The 20,365-nt window shown below is 37.8% G+C and overlaps 1 protein-coding gene across 2 annotated transcripts in view; it reads right to left on the bottom strand.

Moving 5' to 3' along the window:
* LOC145990004 (peroxisomal acyl-coenzyme A oxidase 3-like) overlaps positions 1–9,082 on the bottom strand; it is a 38,469-nt gene extending 29,387 nt beyond the window's left edge. The window contains exon 1 of one of the 2 annotated variants that reach the window (XM_083125588.1): positions 8,971–9,082. Coding sequence is in view for 1 of the 2 variants with exons in the window: in XM_083125587.1 (XP_082981713.1) it covers positions 817–845 (29 nt within the window). In the remaining variant the exon portion in view is untranslated. Of the gene's footprint in view, positions 1–816; positions 955–8,970 lie in introns of those variants that run through there. The other variant, XM_083125587.1, reaches the window with a different exon arrangement.
* Between the last annotated feature and the right edge of the window lie 11,283 nt (positions 9,083–20,365).

The raw sequence follows: 20,365 nt of genomic DNA, 5'->3' as shown, positions 1-20,365 counted from the left end.
CTAACGTAACCAAACCTAACCCAACCTTATCAGAAATAGTTTGTGGGGCTATCGGTCAGCTATCGTGCATAATGGTTCATGGGGCTATCCGTGAATGGTTTGTGGGTCCATACGTCAGATACCCGATACCCGTGCATAATGTATAATTTCCACCGGTGACGAACACGATAGTAGGTATTTTTCGGTGAAGAAGGTAGAAACACTGCATACCCACAACATGAGTCAATGAGCAGATTTGAACCCAAGATGAACATTTTGATGTGTGTGAATGAGAAAAATTGTTTTTATCTTTTTAGTGTGTTAATTACTGAAATAGTTAGAAGTGAAAACGTAATGGAATTCTTATGTTATAGTAGTAATTGTATTCTGTTTGTTTTAGTGTACTAGATTTTGCAGGTTAAGTGGTAGAGCAGCCACAGGCTGAACTTCGCCCATGAATAAAGAATTTCTAATAATAATAATAATAATGTGCCCGCCATATTGTGTGTTCCAGAAGCGAAGAAAGGAATAAAAAAAAAGCACTCAGAATGTGAAAAATTGCGTTTGTTTTCGTGTAAAAAGCATAATAGCACCTCGAACTATGTTCCGCAATACACAATTGGTAAGTACGAACCATGCGAAACACAAAATATGCTATTTTAATGTGTCTCCGGTCTATGAAACTGTTACTCATTTCATATATTAAATACGATGGTTAAATTTATAAACAAAGCACAATACAATGTTTCATAACGCTTACATAATGTAGCCTACGTTAGGTTAGGAATGTTATAAAATGTGTACACTTGTCAATTGTACGCATAACTAGTTTCCTACCTTGATGGTGGAGGCAATTCAGCTGCCATTCAAACCACGCATAATATCGTTTTCACTGAATTGTCATGAAACTCGTGTAGCTAGCCAGTAATTGTGAAAGCGCTACGCATGATGACGATGCAGCTTCATGTCGTCTGCTCTTTGCTCAGGGAACACTGTTGCCAAATTATCATATCAAATGGACCATGTTCGGAACAAGGTAACTTAATATATAAGGTAGCGCCATCCGAAAATTGCCGATCATGCACGAGCGCGTGACGTCATGTGGGAGGATCGGTTATGCTCGGTGCCTCTTCGGTTATGTTCGTTCGGGGCTTGGCCGAAGCAAACGGCCGCTATCATTTCTATGCGAGTTTCAGAGAGGGAAAGTGTTTCATTACTTTGAGGGGTAAATATTAATTAGCTATCATACTTCGGGATGGTATTGAGGTATTCCTTTAATGATTAGTAACATAATTAAAACATGCTACTTTTAAAAGAGGGAAAATTGCACATGCAAACGTATTGTAAAAATTCATGTTTCTGAAACCTGATCGATATATTACAAAGAAGGTTATCTGTGTTCTCATTAGAATTTCAGATTTCATCATTTCATAAATCGTATTATGTTTTCAATAAGAAGCGTTGCATGCTAAAGAAGAATTGCATAGTGAAAGAGTTACAAAGAAAGAATTGATTGACAGATTTGGTTTATTTTTGCTTTTCTGTCTTTTTTTAAATATGAAAGGAAAACCCATAAGAGGTAGTCCCCTCCCCCTTCGATCTCTTTCTTTGTTTCCACAAGCCGGCCTCCTTGGCGTAGTGGTTAGCACATCGCACTTCAACGCCAGAGGTTTGGGTTCGAATCCTGGCTTGGGCATGGATGTTTGTGAGTGTTCATTCATCATTTCATCACTCATCCCTATCTTAGCAAATTAGCCAAAAGTGGCACAAGAAGCGAAGTAAAATGAACAGGGTTGGCATGTTTAAAACAAAAGTGTTTAAAACACTGTGTTTTAAACGTTTAAAACACACGGCTTTGTTTTTTTTACAAATGTTTTAAACGTTTAAAAGAATGTGTTTTAAACATGTTTTTTTTAGAAGTGTTTAAAACACATTTTGGTACTTGATATTTTATAGTCTGTGATAATTTTTTTGTTTGGCAACCCTGTCTTTTCATTGAATATGTGTTAATTATTGGCAGTGTCTGCTGCCACGTTCTTTTTCTGCTGGAACCTCAAAAAAGATGCCTACTTTGTTAGGTTAGGTAGACTAGCTATGTATGCACAAGGTAGCAAAACTGTTGTGCGACAAGAAACACGCGTGCTTTACTGTAGAAATCGAAACTTCTCAGTTCCTTGTTTTCTACCGTCCTGTAAGTTTGAGACTGGTGGAAGCTGGAAACTAATATCTGAATACACAATGCGTGATTTTGATAATGCCGTGATTTTTTTTTTCTCTTGCGATACGATTCATTGGTTTGTATAACTGAATGAAGCGCAGGTGCTTACTTTTGGTAACATAATTGATCTGGAGAATCTATTATGACACTGCAGGTTGTTTTCTGCTCTATAAACTGTTCAGGCAGCAGGAAATATTTCACCCTGATTTTTCCAGGACGTGGATAGTAATTCTATAATATTTAGTTTCTTGAAATTTAGATGAATATGAATCCTAACCTACTTCAGCAGTGACGGAAAAAGGGGGGCTATTACCCCCAACTTTTGTCCCTGCAGTAGAGGTGTGCGGAATCCCGAAAAGTCGGGACCGGAATCGGAAAAAAAAATCCCGTCCCGATCCAGACTTCGGAAAATGACTTCCTGACTTTTCGGGATCCCAAGCAGTCGGTAAATACCGAATGGTCATTTTAAAAAGTCGTCAATTCTTGACATTTTCTGCATTGTAAATGTTTCTAACTTATCGGAAATTGTTAGTTTTTGTACCAGAAGTGCAAAAACAAGCACTTAAGATGGAAATTACGTGTATAATTCAAGATTTCAAGAGCTTTGGGAAATTTCGAACATGTCCCGTCCCGAAAATTACCCGACTTTGTCGGGAAATTGAGAATTTTCCCCGTCCCGAATGTCGGGATTTGAAGTATTTCCCATCCCGACCAAAAAAATTCTGTCCCGCACACCCCTACCCTGCAGCATGGTAAACCTTCTCTCCAAAGGGAAATAAACTGTCCTTGCCGCCACTGTACTCATAACAATGAGTATTCTTTCTTTAACGATTTTAACTATAATTTACTGTAGAAAGGTTGACTTTCTTTTGTTTAAAACATGTTTAAAACATGTTTTTTTAACTCATGTTTAAAACTATGTTTAAAACAAAAAAAACATGTTTTAAACAAAAAAAAAACAGTTTGTTTTGTTCTTTTTAAAAAAAACACAAATTTTGCCAACCCTGAAAATGAAGCAAATCAATCAATCAATATTTGTTTTCACATATACTATCACATTTACATGGGCGTCCGGAAGGGGGGGGGCAAGGGGGGCCATGCCCCCCCCCCTGGAAAATGGAAGTCAACCAAAAATTATGTATTTCACACACATAATTTCATTTTAGCCACAATAATATGTGTTAATTATTGCATGAACATCATAAATTCAAATTTAAGCAATGTTTTTTTTAGGGAACAACACTATTTCTGGAGAAAATGTGCCTTATTTGCCCCCCTGGAAAAAAATACCTTCCTTGCCCCTCCCAGGAAAAAATCCTGCGGACGTCCATGCACATTTACTAAATTCTCAATTTTCTCATTAAGGACAAATCAATGTCTTACCCGATTGGATTCGAATCCGGGACCCCTGGCGTCGAAGCGTGATGTGCTAACCACTACGCCAAGGAGATCGACAGAGGCCTCCGAGGTACTACGGGCCTCACAGAACGTCACAGGAGTACTATCGGATTATAAATTATGGATATTACAGTTTGGATAATAAATAAATAAATTATATAATATATAATCTATAAATAAAAAACACCCGTTCTTTATTTATAGAATCTCAAAGAGAGCGATAGTTTGCCAAACTAAAAAAATAATCCTATTTTGTTCTCACGATGATAAAAATAGAAGACATAATCAAAAATAAATTGGTAACTATAGATTGACACAGAATTGAATATGCTCAATTTTGATGTAACTCGTTTTTATGTGGTTCTACTGATTAACTTTTAATTGGAGTCCAAACTTGAATATCCGTAATTTTTAATCCGATAGTAGTCCGGTATAATCTACTTACAACATTTAACACAACGCAGTACAAAAGCCTAATATTTAGTATTCTGACTGAATAGTTTCTTCTTATTCATTCAGAACGTTGCGATCATTTCCAGGAACATTTCAAATTTTACATACCAGCAGAAAGTATTAAAATTATACTGATATACTTAAAATCCAATCTTTACCATTCTAACTTTATTTTTGAAATTACCAAGTGAAAGAAGCAATATACAATCTAGATAAAATTTTACTCTGCATTTGAAACTTACTCTAAATTCGAAAGAATTCCCAACCTTCTTCATATTCATTTCATTTACCGTATTTACTGTACAATAATTTACGTACGGATCAAAGTTCCACATGCAAAAATTTTTTGGAAAGTTTTATGTGGAGGAAGAATGACGAAATAGTTTGTGAGATAGTAGTTTTAGACTTTGAAAACGCAATTTCAGTTTGTAATTTGCAGATATTTTTAATTTCTCTGGTTCAAATTTGGCTGCAAATTATCGTTGTCATAGTTCTAGTTTTTCGTATTAAGAACTTTACATACACACGCGTGCAGAAGACGAGCCAAAGTGTACAAATACTAATTTAACTAACTTAACCTACTCGAAATACTTGATGAGTACTAGGAACATCAAACTTAAATGTCTTAACCTACTAATTCAAGCATATAGAAATAGATTTATGATCACACGGTAAATGAAACGCTTTGAGAATATCGATGAAAATATCTTAGTTTAATTAAACAATAAAGGAGAAAAGTTACATGAACTCACAATCATTGACCGTGCAACTGTACGAATCATTATTCGTTAAAGGACTTTGTCCGCAGATTTTCCATTTCCATATGTGTCTGAGTTGTATAACACATTTGTTATACAACACATGCGACACACATTTGTACATTAACGAAGTAACTTGCATTACACTAATCTTAGATCTTGTGTTTTTGACAGAAATGTACTATAAAGAAATAATGTAACATCCATTGGTTTATATTGAGTACAAGGGTACAAAATTATTCACAATATATTTGTGAAATACCAAAATTGAACAAAGTTGCAAAAATTTCAATGATAGATGTAATATTCACTCATGCAATATTTACCATCGTGCATACAACGCTATGTAACTCGAATTGAAGATGTACTAAGTGAATTTCGTTTCGAATAGCGTGAAAGTTAGTACGCGATCTTCGAAATGCCCATTTCCGACAACGTTTTTCACAATAATGTGAACATACAAATCACAATCAACATCGGCCTGTGTTAAATGAAATTGTTAATAATTATAAATCCGACTTACATGAAATGTACATAACAAATCAGTTAGGCTCACTACGTACCTCGCACTAGTTGAACACATTTTCAAGTCTTGTGGTACTGTCGGTTAGGTTACGTTGTAGATTTAGAACTTCTTTATTCAGTTAAAGCAGGTTGATAGAGGTTGTTTGTAATCTTTAATTTATTTGCTTCATTATGCAGACGTGTGTTTCTCCTTTGTAAACGATTGAATATGTTTTCCAACAACGAACCATTGCTTGCAGTTTGTGCATATACCTTCGTCTATATATTTTTCTCTTTTCTGGCAGCATAGTCTTTAGCTTGTTTAGGGCACGTCTCCTTATTGCATGTCTTTCGTAGCGTACATCTCTGCAAACCTTATCAACACGTCCTACAAGCGAATCATATTGTGAAGATAAGTGTTTAGGAGAAATACACCATTTCCTCGATTATTTGGTACTAAAGTAATTGGGTGTAATTTTAGCGATGGCACCGCAGTTGGCTTCAGCATGTTCTTTGGTGAAAAATACAGAAATTCTGCTTTTAGATCTCGCACATAGTCTTCTTCACAATAATTGGCAGTGCACACTTGCATTTTTTACATTTCGTCTACAAGCATGAATCCACTGTTTACTTACGCAATTATCGACTGGAACTCTATGATATTTTATGTCAGTTCCTTTAGTTTTCTGGTTATAGTTTTCATAGCTTGCTACAGCACAATTAGACATGATTGCAGTCTACAAGTACAAAAATACCATAAAAATAAATCGAACGCTACAAAATCAACAACCTGCTTGTTCCGATTATTGCGACGTGTTAGTAGCTAAATGTACCCCGCACAAACTTACTGCACATAACAACGAGCACCGTCAAACCCGATCCTCCCAGATGACGTAATGCATGCGTACTTCACATAGCAACGAGCACCCCCTGGTTCGGAGCTCCGATCTATCATCGGTGTGACGTCAGTTGGGCTCTAGGGTTATCATTGGGGGGGGCTTTGTAAATGAAGTTCATTTTTTAAAAAAAATACGTATTAAATGAAGGTAAATTATGTGTGTGTGGGGGGGGGGGGGCGCTCATTCATTTATAAATATCATATACTACACAAATACTACATTTTTCTACATCTTTTAAAACATCTCTTGAAGTGTTAATTGACTGATACTGAAATTATCCTTTACACACCCATACTATTTTAGATGAAACAGATATGTATATCACACACAAAAAACGCACAATATTTAATCACAGTGCCTACAGTATATTCCACCCCCGGCCGAAGCAATTAAACTCCCCTCCCTTCCCAAAACTTGGGAGCTGTTGTTGACCTTTGACACAGATGCGGAGGGAACTTCCATGATGACATCAAAGTCACAGATTTCTGTCTAAACGGGAGGTTGCAACAGGGACAGTGAAGGTACTGATAAAGAAGCTGGTCAGCAGCTCGTTGTCTGTGCCAAAATTCTGTCCTCCTAGCCAACGTTTCATGTGCTTAAAGAGATGAAAATCTGAGGGAGCCAAGTCCGGGCTGTAAGGTGGGTGATCAAACACCTCCCATCGAAAACGCTGCAGGAGCGTCTGTGTTGCAGCTGAAGTGTGCGGCCGAGCATTGTCATGAAGAAGGACAATGCCTGATGACAACATTCCTCTTCGTTTGTTCTGAATTGCCTTTCGACTTTTCCGGATCCCGAGCAGTCGGGAAATACTGAATGGCCATTTAAAAAATTAATTCTCGTTAATTCTCGACGTTTTCTTCATTGCAGGTGTCTGGAACTTACTGGAAATTGTTAGTTTTTATTGCAGAAATTCAAGAACAATCACGTAAGGTGAAAATTATGTGTAGAATTCGAGATTTTCAGAGCTTCCGGAAATTATGAACATTTCCCGTCCCGAAAATTTCCCGACTTAGTCGGGAAATGGCGAATTTTTCCCGTCCCGAATATCGGGATTTAAAAAATTTCCCGTCCCGATCCTGCCCGACCAAAAATATTCTGTCCCGCACACCCCTACTTTGGACGTCCCCGAGATAGTGCACGCAAATCTGCATGACATGTTAAATGTCAGGGGTCCCGGGTTCGAATCCCGGCCTGGGCATGAATGTTTCTGAGTTTCCATTCATCAATTTCATCATATCATCACTCATTCCCATCTTCGCAAATTAGCCAAAAGTGGCACAAAAAGCAAAGTAAAATAAAGCAAATCAATCAAGCAAAGCAAGCATGACAAGTTAAGTGCACACCTGTCTTTCTTTCCGATTTAGTTATTTTACGTTGTTTTTCTGTCTCTTGTATTAATTGCAACGATGAAGAAAATGAACTGATATACTGGATGATGGATATCTCGTATTAACATCGGTGTCATGTTTGTAGGTTGAAATTTTTCCAATGTTCTAATTTATTTCATTATTGTCGTATTGCCATTATTTCATGTTAGGAATTTCATGAACGTGTGTAGGATTTTTTCCAGGGTGTGGAGAGCAAAGTATTTTTTAATAAAGTCAAACGAGACATATTTCTCCTCATGACATCGTTGTCTTCTCAAAAAAACACTCCTTCAGTTTGTTAGTGCAACGCTGTGGCTGAAATGATAGTGAAAGTAAAAGGTTTGAGGGCCATGCGACTGTCCAGGACGCCGTCCCCTGCTGGGGGCTAAACCAGATTGTGCCCCTTGATCAGCGCCAAAATCTTATTTCTGATCATGGCTATTTAGAAAAGAGTTGAACTTGTCTAGAGAAAAAATAATTGAATAACGTGAATATATTGCAAAAACCATACAGCAATTTGAGCTAAAAAAAATACTGTTATTTTGATATCATTATGCATTAAATAAATGCATACATACAATAAACGTGTTCTTTAACAATAACACGAATACGATATTTAAAATATAAGGCTATTATATTTCCTCGTTATAACCGTAAACATATAAGACGGTGTTTTTTTATTGAGGATGGTGGAAAGTAGGGGGGGGGACAGGGTGTAACATTACGAGGGCACCAGGGTAGAAATTAGAGGGGGTCGCCAAAAATCCATCTCCCGGCTGCAAATTTTATCTTGAGTCGCCCTGTGAAAGATATGCTTTTAGGTTGACAATCATTTTCCAGCTAGCCAATCCCCTCCCTTTCCGGGTGTCCTTGGTATTTTCAATTTTATGTCAAACAGTTCGACTAAAAATATTAGATAAAGACAGGTATATCAGTGACTACTTCAATTTCAACCCAGGAATTTATGGCCTACCCGATAGGCTGTCACCATTGTAATCAAGGTGGATTCACATTCCACCCCATATATTTAGGGATAGTGCGCTACACCTGCATGCCAATGGCCATGTTTCCGATCTTGTTGAAACAAACTTAAGGAAGATTTTTGTCTAATTCTCGCCTTGATTTTAAATGTGGTCTCGGTACAACCGACAGGCCAAATAATAATAAGCGAAATATCGAATCACCGTATCCATTCGCTATGTTTTCCACAATGTGAATTTGTTATTTTTACCGCTGTTTGCACGTAAGTACCATCCCTTGTTTAAATGAGTTTGAAATATCTTCCCTAGACAGTTTGCTATGCTGCTAACCTTTTCCCATTAACATGGAAAGTTGATTGATTTTCGAACAAATCTTTACACACGCAAGCAACTCTGATAAATCCAATCACCTACCTCAGATCGTCAATATTGAATGTACGTGTTGGGAAACTCGACGTATCAATTAAACAGCAGGGAAACTCAGCGTTGCACGCAGTGCCATTTATGCAAACCAGGCCACGGGAACTCGACGTAAGCGATGAAAGAAGAAAAATATGCAATAGAAAAACACGTGAGGGTCTGTGATGAACCCTGGACTGTCACGCGTATGATAAACAAGCAGAAGTTTACCAGGTTATCTACAATTCACATATTTGAAGGCAACGATCTAAAAAAGAAGAGTATATTTGCCAATGTTTCTTACACAGTCCTGCTTATACAAATGTCACATGCGGTGGCTTTATAAGGGAATAATGACTTGCAGTTCGCCTTAAATACATCAGGGGCGTACCGAAGGCGGTGGTGATGGGCTGCACATTCACGAATGTTTTGTATTCACTTGGAAGTAGATGTGCTAGATAAAGGTAAAAAAAAGGTAAAGTGCTCCCCTGTGCATAGCACCACGCCATGAAGGCGTATAGGGTGTGTGGGGTAACGCCGCACACATTCTTGACCCGGTCGTGAGTGGGGGTGATGTGATCAGCATCACGCCCCTGACCGCCTTTACCCCCCCCCCAGGTACCCATGTTATTCGACGCTGGGTGGGCGCCGGGGCCGCTTCCAACGTTGGAAAAGTTCCCGGATTTGAACCGGCCTTTAGCATGGTAGTCAGACGCGTTACCGACTGAGCCACCGCGGCCACACTTAAAATCGTCAGGAAAGTAGACAATTTAACAATCGCGACTATGAAGGCCTCCTCTCTCTTAGAGGGAGATTATTTCCATAACATCTTTGGCTGTTATGCATTTGAAGCTTCGGAACGAGTCACAACTCTCGAAGCAGCCAATAAACGAAGCGAGCCGCTGACGTCATCTCAACCCAGAAGCTATCACTAAGCCCCCTGCTCAGGCTGTACACGCCCACTAGGCTCGCTAGACAGACTTGCGTAGTCCGCTGGAGATGTTCCGAATGTAATTCGACTCTACAAGGTACACCGATATTAGTTTCAATTCTGTTGTAAGTTTAGATAAGAATTAGTCTCATCCTTTCTGAGATCATCACGAGTTAACGTGGCGCAGAGACGTGCACATGAGGAGAGTTATACCCACTTATTTTGGTACAGTTTTTCTGACACAAAATAAATGACTGACTCCTATAAAGGAATGTGTAACAACCCCTAGCACCACACGCCTCTCCTTCACAAAATTTCTGAACTTACTTATGATTTTTCAGATATTCAATTCTATATTTTGGGGTTACTTAAGACATTGCTTTTGATATATATCCGATATATTTACGTTTTCTTGGAAGAGGAGAGGGGGTTGATATTGCATTCTCTTGTCACCCAAATATCGTCTATACTAATCAACAAAACTTTAGACGCCGCTTCTGCCTATTCGCACATTCGCACGTGCACTCCCAAATTAATCTGCAATGCAATTATTTTTTATTAAACCTATTCACTGAATCTCCTTCAAAACATCAAACGTTCCCTTCCCTTCGATTTACCAGCGCCTGCCGCTGAGATACGTTCACTTCGCACACAAGTCGCCGTTTGCTCGTTTGCCGCTTTTTGCAGCACGCAAGAAAAGAGAAGAGATTCGTTCTTCTAGATTATGGGCTGAACTCGCACTGCTAGTGCTGTGTTCACGATACAGCAGTGTTGCAATCCCATTCCATTCCAGATCGTGTGGCGGAGTAGATGCAGCACACACATCACCGTAAATCGAGGGATTTTTTTTTTTTTTTTTGAAAAGTGACATTTCTATGGTATCTTCGCCCACCCTGTTCCGAGTATGACAGGGGCAAGGAAGAAGACAGGAGGGAGGGGAGGACAACTGAAATCAAAACGCGTACTTTAAACAGTGTCTCGCATTACCTTTGCTTGGCCAATAAAATGTCCTTGTGGCGCTGCAGTCAAGTTATCCACCCGCTCAGGCAGGTGGGGGGTGGGGCGGACGTGGATCAGTCAGCTCTTTCCATTGTGTGGCAAAATTGTTACGCTATCTAAAGCTCGTGCCTGTCTCATTGCAAAGTGAGCATGATGAAAGGGAAAACTGTACATAGCAAAAGCAGAGACGTAATATATAAGGTTGTTGAACATTTGGAGGGAAGTTAGCTACTCGTACAAAGCGCGCAGCGATTGCAGTAATAAGACAGATAAGGCGGAAGGGAAAGACAAATTCTGAAGTACGAAGAAGGGGAGTGTGGACTGAGTGAGTACTGTCATTTCCTTTAATATTTTTTTAAATTTATTCTCTTGATTTCGCTTGAGTTTGTTGGTTTGGTCAGTCGGTCGTCAGAGAAATAAACAACTGCTAGAAAGATTACAACTGATTTTCTGCATGTGGTTGTTGGATCGGCTACCTTGTTTACAGGAGTGGCTGAAAATAAAATTTTCACCCGGGCGAGATGGAATTTTGGTTTCCACATTCCTCCAATATAAATCATAATTAATACATCATTCATACAGCATTGTACAGTGGGATCCATGAGTATTACCGTGCAAATTGTCCATGACTATTTTCATTAATTTTTCTCTTACATCCTAAAATGTGTTTTTCTGTTACTTTTGGCTATTTCCCCCCTTTTTTCATTCTTTTATTGTTATGCCATCTATTGTTGTAATTAACGCCAACAATTAGGCCACACATCCGCTAAAATTCTTTGAGCTGTTCTTTCGAATTTCGTAATATACATAATTAAAATTTTGTGGTCGTTTATAATCACAGAATGTTTTTGTGGGCACGCTGTATTTCCAGCGTTACTTGTTATCACATGTTTACCACATATTCTATGCCCATCCAAGAAAAAATCTAGATCCACCTATATCTGTGTGTGTACAGTGGGATCCACTAGTATTGCTCGCAAATTGTCCATGACTATTTTCATTAATTTTTCCCTTACACCCTATCAAATAAAGTGCACAAACATGGTGATGGACAATTTGCATGATAATACTCATGGATCCCACTGTACAAGACTAGAACTTATACAGTAAAAATACTTACATTTCTTTCATTCCACCTTGCATTTTCTCGGATCCAGTCTTCGGTAAATACCTAACAGTCTCTTCCTCTCACTGCAGAGTCATGCTTGCTAACAATGTCTTTGTCTCGTGTGGGAATATTCACAGCCGGAAGCTCACGAATAAATTATACTATGAAATAAGAGCCAGTAGGACTGTTATAAAACACGTGACCAAAGAAGAGGCATGCAGATTGCTTGCAAATGTTCGTAAAATAAAATTGAAGGAAGTGGAGTGCAATGAAAAAGAAGCATAGTCATCATCCTAGGTTATTGAAAACACACGAAAAGTTATGAAAGCATGGTTCAAAACTGAGAGATATACAGGGTGTACACAAATTATCGCACATTATTTTATTTCACACCACATGAACCAAAAACCTCATTTTATCTAGTGTAAACCGAAAACTTTCGGGGTGGGAGGGTGGAGCTGGAGCCCTCTAAGCCCCCCACTCCCCCCTTGGATACATGCCTGTAAAGTGGCAATTACAGTTTCTCGATATGTACTCCACGGATAACCCTACACACGCCATGGCGATAGTCAAATAGCCAATGGGTGATATTCAACTTCACGTCATCGCGCAATGCACTTTGAGAAGACGCAGCATGAAGTCGACAAACAGATTCGCACGTGTGAAGGAAAGCGTTTGAGAAGCCTTCTTATGGCGAGAAATTTGCGATATTTTACACGTACACATTCCTCATATGACCATGATAATCACTTCGACAAAGATCACACGCACAATGCTTACCCGGTCCCGGCATGTTTTCAACGCAGGATCTGTTTGTCCGAAGTATGGCGGTGGAGCGTGATTTCGCGCAATGAATTGTAGGGGAAGTTGTTCCCTGAATATCGTCCGTTCAGGAAAATGTGTCGTCGTATAAGCCCTCTAGAGGGATAGGACAAACACCAGGTCTTTCGCAGCACTTCAAAGGATAATATCCATTGCCGTATGTTCGAGAGATCTTTCCGAGAAATCACAGTTCAATAGGATCCTTAATTAATATGCTTCTCCGCTATGTTGTCCACTTCTTTCTTTAATACGAGGGTCACTATTTATATTTTGAGCCTTGGCAACACTGATTGAACTTAGGCGCGATTTGACGTTTGCACGGAATCGTCTGGCATTATTGACCATAACGTACTTCAAATGTTTTGTCAATAGCTTGATTTGTGTTGTTTATGTTGCCTTCGAGATTGCGCGACAACAATAAAATGGAATTAACTCGTGAACATTTTCGTGCGATGATTTTTTACGATTTTCGACGTGGATTATCAAGACAAGAGTGTATCGATCAACTTACTTCCACATTTGGCGATGAAACCCCATCCTTTGCCATAACGAATTTAATCGTGGCCGCCATTCGCTCACCGACGAGATTCGCGAAGGTCGTCCAAAATCAGTTGTTGTTCAAGAAAACATTGATGCTGTGCAAAACCTAATACTGCAAGATCGTCATGTGACATACTGTGAGATTGAGGCAACCATAGGCATTAGTTCCACCAGCATATATAAAATATTACATGATCATTTAGCTGTGAGAAAGGTATGTTCTCGTTGGATCCCACACAATTTGACAAAAACTCAAAAAGACGCTCGCGTCAATTGGTGCAAACAAATGCTCAATAAATACAATCATGGTGCTTCAAAAGACGTATATAAGATTGTAACAGGTGACGAATGATGGATATATGCATATGAGCCGGAACGTAAACAGCAGTCGACTTTATGGGTGTTTCAAGATGAACCCAATCCAACAAAAGTTGTTCGCGCTCGAAGCACATCGAAACAAATGGTCGCCTGTTTTTTCGGGAAAACTGGTCATGTGGCAACTGTGCCTTTAGAGGAACGTAGAACGGTCAACTCTGAATGGTACACAACAATTTGTTTGCCAGAGGTCTTCGGTCAAATACGGAAAACAAACAAACGCCGTCGGATCATTCTTCATCAAGACAATGCCAGCTGTCACACATCTCGTCTAACAACCGACTTTATGAACAGTCAAAAAATCGAATTGATGGGTCATCCGCCGTACAGTCCTGATTTGGCACCCAATGACTTCTTCATGTTCCCGAATGTCAAGAATGAATTGCGTGGACAACGATTTTCGTCGGCGGAAGACGCCGTTGATGCGTTCAAAAACCATATTATGGAGGTGTCTCAAGAAGATTGGAAAAACTGCTTTGACAAATGGTTCGAACGAATGCGAAAGTGTATTGATCATAGAGGAGAATACTTCGAAAAACAATAAAGCAGTTTTCAATGCCAAATTCCTGTTTTTTCATTGTTAGGCTCAAAATATAAATAGTGACCCTCGTAGCACTGTGTGTGTTTGTATGTAAATATATAAAGATAGATAGAGAGATGTGCGCACGATTTTAAATTTTAAATTTGCTACCCAGCTTATGGGGCACAAAATGATATGAAAGTTGGTCTGTCAGATCCAACATTACAACTCCGCTCTCCCATATTTATCTCTAAGTCTCTTCAGACCTTGACTACCCATTTTTCTCATAACATCGTGGGAACCTGGTTTTACTTTTTACTAAACATTAGTTGTCGGTATGTTACTAGTTTATTTTTGGTGTTACTTTCCTGTAGTAAGTCTCAATGCATGCATGAATAAAGAATCAGCACCACTCCTTCCCGGGAAGTCGTGAATTACCGTACGAGTAAATAACGATCTACTCGACTTTTTGTGTTTTTTTTCGCACAAAATCTCGTAAATCAGAAAATTGAAATTTGAAAATTTAATGTATTTCAAAGGTAAAAAAAATGTAGATCACAGTTGATCTAAATGAAAAGATGTGAGAGAGAAAATTCCTTGGCGTCCCGTGATATTATTTGCACCCTATTAGGGGCAAATAGGGGAGGTCAAAGGGGGCAAACATTGACGGCCAAGGCACCCGCCAGGGGAGGGGAGAAGCAATTGCCCATTTCGACTTCAAATTTTATGCAAATAAAAATACATTAAGTAAAATGTTCTTGCTCGCTTCGCTCGCAGTGCCTGCTTTTCTCAGTCTTGTCAAGTTCAGAGTCGTAGGTAGGGGCATCGAATGATCTAAATGAAAAAAAAAGTTGTGAAGGAGAGAATGCCTTGTGTGTCTTGTGTAGTAGTTGTGCTGTCTAATGTGTTTGTGTTTGTCTTGTGTAGTACGAGTAGTTCCTCCATTCATATTGGGGGTTAGGCGTAGAGCTGACAACTCTGCACTGTAAAAAAAATGTCAAGAAACAGCAATATAAGGTCATGGATGTTCCCAAGGTAAAATATTCCGGAGGTAAAATAGTCCCCGTTCGGATCTCCGGGTGGGGACTACTTTGGGAGGTCCCTGGATTAAGGATTAGATCTACATTAGGAATAAGGATATTAAATTAGGCACCTGGAATGTTCTGAGCCTTTACCGGCCTGGGGCATTTCAGTGTACAGTTAATGAGATAGTTAAGTATAAATTAGATGTAGTAGCTGTCCAGGAAGTTAGGTGGCCAGGAGAAGGGAATTGTAAAACTAAAAATTATACTTTTTTCTTTGGTGGTACTGAAAATCATAATTTTGGAACAGGCTTTTTCATAAATAATAGAATTATATCGACTCTTAAAACAGTAGAATTTATTAATGATAGGATATCATATGCAGTTTTACAGTAGGTGGTGTAAAATTATTTTAATAAACATACATGCACCAACGGAAGATAAAGATGATAATACTAAAGATGATTTTTATACAGAGTTAGAACAGGTCTTTGATAAATTTTCTCAGTATGATATGAAAATTCTGTTAGGTGACTGTAATGCACAGATTGGCAAAGAAGAGACATTTAAACCCACGATTGGTAAAGAAAGTCTTCATGAATTAAGTAATTATAATGGTATAAGATTGATTACTTTTGCAACCTCAAAGAATTTAATTGTGAAAAGTACCACTTTTAAACATAAAGATATCCATAAATATACCTGGTCTTCTCCAGATGGTAAAACTCATAATCAGATAGATCATATTCTCATTGATAAGAGAAGGCATACTAGTATAATTGACGTTCGCACACATAGAGGTGCTGACTGTGCAAGTGACCATTATTTAGTAATTGCTAAATTAAGAGAAAGACTCGCAGTGATAAATCATAAGCAACAAAATCTAAAAGTTCTAAAATTTGATACAGGAAAGTTTACTGACGAAAGAATTAAGAAAGATTACCAAATTAAACTGTCAAATAGATTTGATGTTTTGCAGGATTTAAATGATGATGAAAACATAAATGAAACAGACGTAAATAAGAATTGGGAGCACATACGTAATGTAATAGAATCAGCAGCTAAAGAAAGTATAGGATACCATAAACCGAGAAAAATTAATGGTTTGATAATGAATGTCATAATCTAATAGAAATAAGAAATCAGGCTAGACTTATGTGGTTAAGTAACTCTGATGATACAAATCTAAACAATTATAATAGAATAAAGCGAGAAGTTAACCGCACGTTTAGAAGTAAAAAAAGAGATTACTTGAAAAGCAAAATTAACGAAATTGAAACAAACAGCAAAAATAAAAATATCAGAGATTTATATAAAGGTGTAAATGAGTTTACACTAAAGTAAACTTGATAAAAGATAAAGACGGTGATTTTCTAGCTGACCCAAGCGATATTCTAAATAGATGGAAGAACTACTTTAATGACCTTTTAAATGTCCATGTAGGAGATAAATCAGAAGTAAATGAAGTCCACACAGCAGAAGAACCTTTAGTTCCAGAACCTAACTTGACTGAAGTTAAAGATGCTATTAAAAGGCTAAAGAATAACAAAGCACCTGGCATTGATTTAATACCAACTGAGTTAATTAAATATGGTGGAAATTCATTAATATGTCAAAATCATAAATTAATTTGTTTAATATGGAATAAAGAAGAAATCCCTCAACAGTGGAAAGAATCCATAATTGTTCCTGTGTTTAAAAAAGGTGATAAAATGAACTGCAATAATTACCGTGGAATTTCTCTACTCTCAACAACATATAAAATATTATCTAACATTCTTTTAACAAGACTAACCCCATATGCTAATGAAATTATAGGTGATTATCAATGTGGATTTAAACGTAACAGATCAACTACAGATCAAATTTTTCACATCAGACAGACACTTGATAAAAAGTGGGAATATAATCAAAATGTCCATCAGCTATTCATTGATTTAAAAAAAGCATATGATTCGGTCAAAAGAGATAAATTATATAATATATTAGTAGAGTTTGGAATACCTAAGAAGCTTGTTAGTATGATAAAAATATGCACCAGTGAAACAGAAAGTAAAATTCGTGTGGGTATTAATATGTCTGACAAATTTACAATTCATGATGGGTTAAAACAAGGAGATGCATTATCTCCATTGCTCTTTAATTTTGCCTTAGAATATGCTGTAAGGAAGGTAAAAGAAACTAAAGAAGGACTAAAATTAAATGGTGTGACTCAGTTGTTAGCATATGCAGATGATGTAGACTTACTGGGGGATGATGTGAATACAATTAAGAATAATGCTAAAATATTTTTCAAAACTGCTAAAGAGATAGGTTTGGAAGTTAACAAAGAGAAAACTAAATATATGCTTACAGGCCGAACCCAAGTGTTAGGTAATAGTCAAAATCTAATTATTGATAACAACTCGTTTGAAACAGTTTCCAAATTCAAATACTTAGGAGTAATATTAACAAATGAAAATTATATTAAAGAGGAAATAAAAAGTAGGCTTAATTCAGGAAATGCATGTGACTTCTCTCTTCATAGACCTTTGTCTTCTCGTTTAATATCTAAGAAACTAAAAGTTAAAATATACAAAACAGTAATTTTGCCTGTAGTATTATATGGATGTGAAACTTGGTCCCTTACATTGAAAGAGGAACATAAATTGAGAGTATTTGAAAATAAGATCCTTAGGAAAATCTTTGGACCTAAAAGGGATGAGGAGACAGGTGAGTGGAGAAGGTTACATAATTTAGAACTACATAATTTGTATTCATGTCCAGATATTATTAGAATAAATAAATCAAGAAGCCTTAGGTGGGCCGGCCATGTGGCACGAATGGGAGAGGGAAGAGGAGTTTACAAGATTCTTGTTGGTAAACCTGATGGTAAGAGACCTGTAGGAAGGCCAAGACGAAGATGGAGGGACAACGTTGAAATGGACCTAAGGGAAATCGGTAGGGATGGAAAAGAGTATATAGAACTTGCTCAAGATAGGGAAAGATGGAAGACCTGTGTTGCTGCAGCCATGAACCTTCAGGTTTAAGAACGCTAGGGAGTTAGTTAGTTAGGAGAGAATGCCATGGCGTGCAGTGAAATGATTGGCACCCTAATAAATCAATATTGCTTTCGATTGCAAAAGTTGGATCTAAAATTGTTCTTGCTCGCTTCGCTCGCAACATGATTCTTTTCTGTAATGTATTTAAATAATATGTGTTGTTATGGGCGTATATAGGGGGGTTCAACGGGTTCAAAGCCCTCTTAAGTTCAATAAAATTACCAGATTACCTGTTCTATCCGCTATGCGCAGAGACTTCTTCGTAAAAATTTCTTCAGACTTATTTTGTTCTCATAAATTACAAGCGTATACAATGGGATACGGATGGGAAAAATTTAATTCCACACACCAGATGGAACTGCAAAGTAAATGTCTGCTATTTCCTGATAGTTTTGGAATTTCTCTGAAAAGTACTCAGAAAACCCCTGACATTTCACAAATTCTATAATGCCACATGTAATTTCTGCCCGAAGCAGCTGCTTGTGATCTTATAGTGCGAACATTATAATGTCATTAGGAGTTCCCGATATGGTTTGTTACCATTCAAGATTTAAGTATTCCTCAGGTTCTAATTTTTTGATAATTTGAAATTTCCCACCACTTTCCAAACTTCAGATCGGAATGGGAAACTTGTCCCTATTGGAGATTGTAACTGCATCTGGGTTAGCTTCAGCTATTAGTACTTCTACTTTCTCTGGGTTGAGTGGCTGAGGATTTAGAAAAAAAATAGTTGGTGAAGAATATGATGGTGCTGATGTAATGGGTGGTAGAATTAAGGGAGTGAGATAGATTAATAATTTCAGAGAAGTGTCCAAGAGCAATTTTTGTACATTTTAACCCAGGCTATTGCCCATTTCTGTGGAATTTCTGCTATATTGAGACTGTCAAATCAGTTATAATTTTCCCCCTCAAGTCTTCTCAAATGAGCACCCCCCCCCCGTGGTTAGCACATCGTAGGTCCCGGGTTTGAAACCCGAAATGGGCATGGGCATTTGTGGGTGTCCATTCATCAATTTCATCATGTCATTGCTCAATCCGATCTTCGAAAATTAGCCAAAAGTGGCACAAAAACGAAGTAAAATAATGCAAATAAATCAATCAATCTTCTCAAAGTTATTTGGTTGTAAAAAAATACAGTGCAAGATAGCTAGGGAAGTTCTGTAACGTTCTCAAGTTGTTTGACACAAAATGGACAGAAAAGCATCAATACTCAGTAGGGTGACTTGTGAAATCGTATACGCTAATAGTAGAAACTTTACTGGTGTCCATTTCTGGACCATTTTGCAGTAGAAATGAACCCAAGTTTTTCTGAACACAGTCAACACATTGGAAAATTGCAACTACTTATTCCAATATGAAATGCCTATTCCTCATTCATTGGAACAGTGTGTCAAAATGTTGGATGGCCTGGTTGATATTTTTTACATTTTCAAATCTGAATGAAAAATATGGCAAACAGTAATTGAAAAGATATGTCCAGGGTCTGCATTGTAGGCAGTAGAAAATTGTGACAAATTGTTGGTGATCTTGGCTACAGTGCCAATTTCATCTTCAACACCCGAGAGGATGTGTTTAACATTAAGGAGGTTGGAATAATATCCTCTCAATTCGATGGGAGATCCTCGACTAATGGACCCTGCACTGTTAAGTGTACACACATATGAATATTAAAATAACACCGATGTTGTTATTTTCAATTTTATAGCAAGGAGGAAAAGTCTAATTCTAACATTGTAATTCTTTTTAAAGAGAAGCTGGAATTAGCTTTTTCAAAAGCATTTTCTGCTCATTTTACCCCCTCCATGTAGGACTGCCTTGACGGGGCGAGGGGGCTTAGTAGGGAGGCCATTTTCATCTCATCATTTCACCCATTCTTCACATCCATATCTCACGTTTTCACCATTCCATCACGTCATTCATCTCCATATCTTTGACCTCCCTATAAGTAAGGTAGGGAGGCCATTTTCATCTCATCATTTCACTCATTCTTCACATCCATATCTCAAGTTTTCACCATTTCATCACGTCATTCATCTCCATATCTTTGACCTC

This window comes from Lepisma saccharinum, chromosome 7, assembly GCF_977018435.1.
Source record: "Lepisma saccharinum chromosome 7, izLepSacc3.1, whole genome shotgun sequence".
Classification (NCBI taxonomy): domain Eukaryota; kingdom Metazoa; phylum Arthropoda; class Insecta; order Zygentoma; family Lepismatidae; genus Lepisma; species Lepisma saccharinum.
The sequence above is the reverse complement of the archived record's forward strand: the minus strand, read 5'-3'. Positions and strand labels throughout refer to the sequence as shown.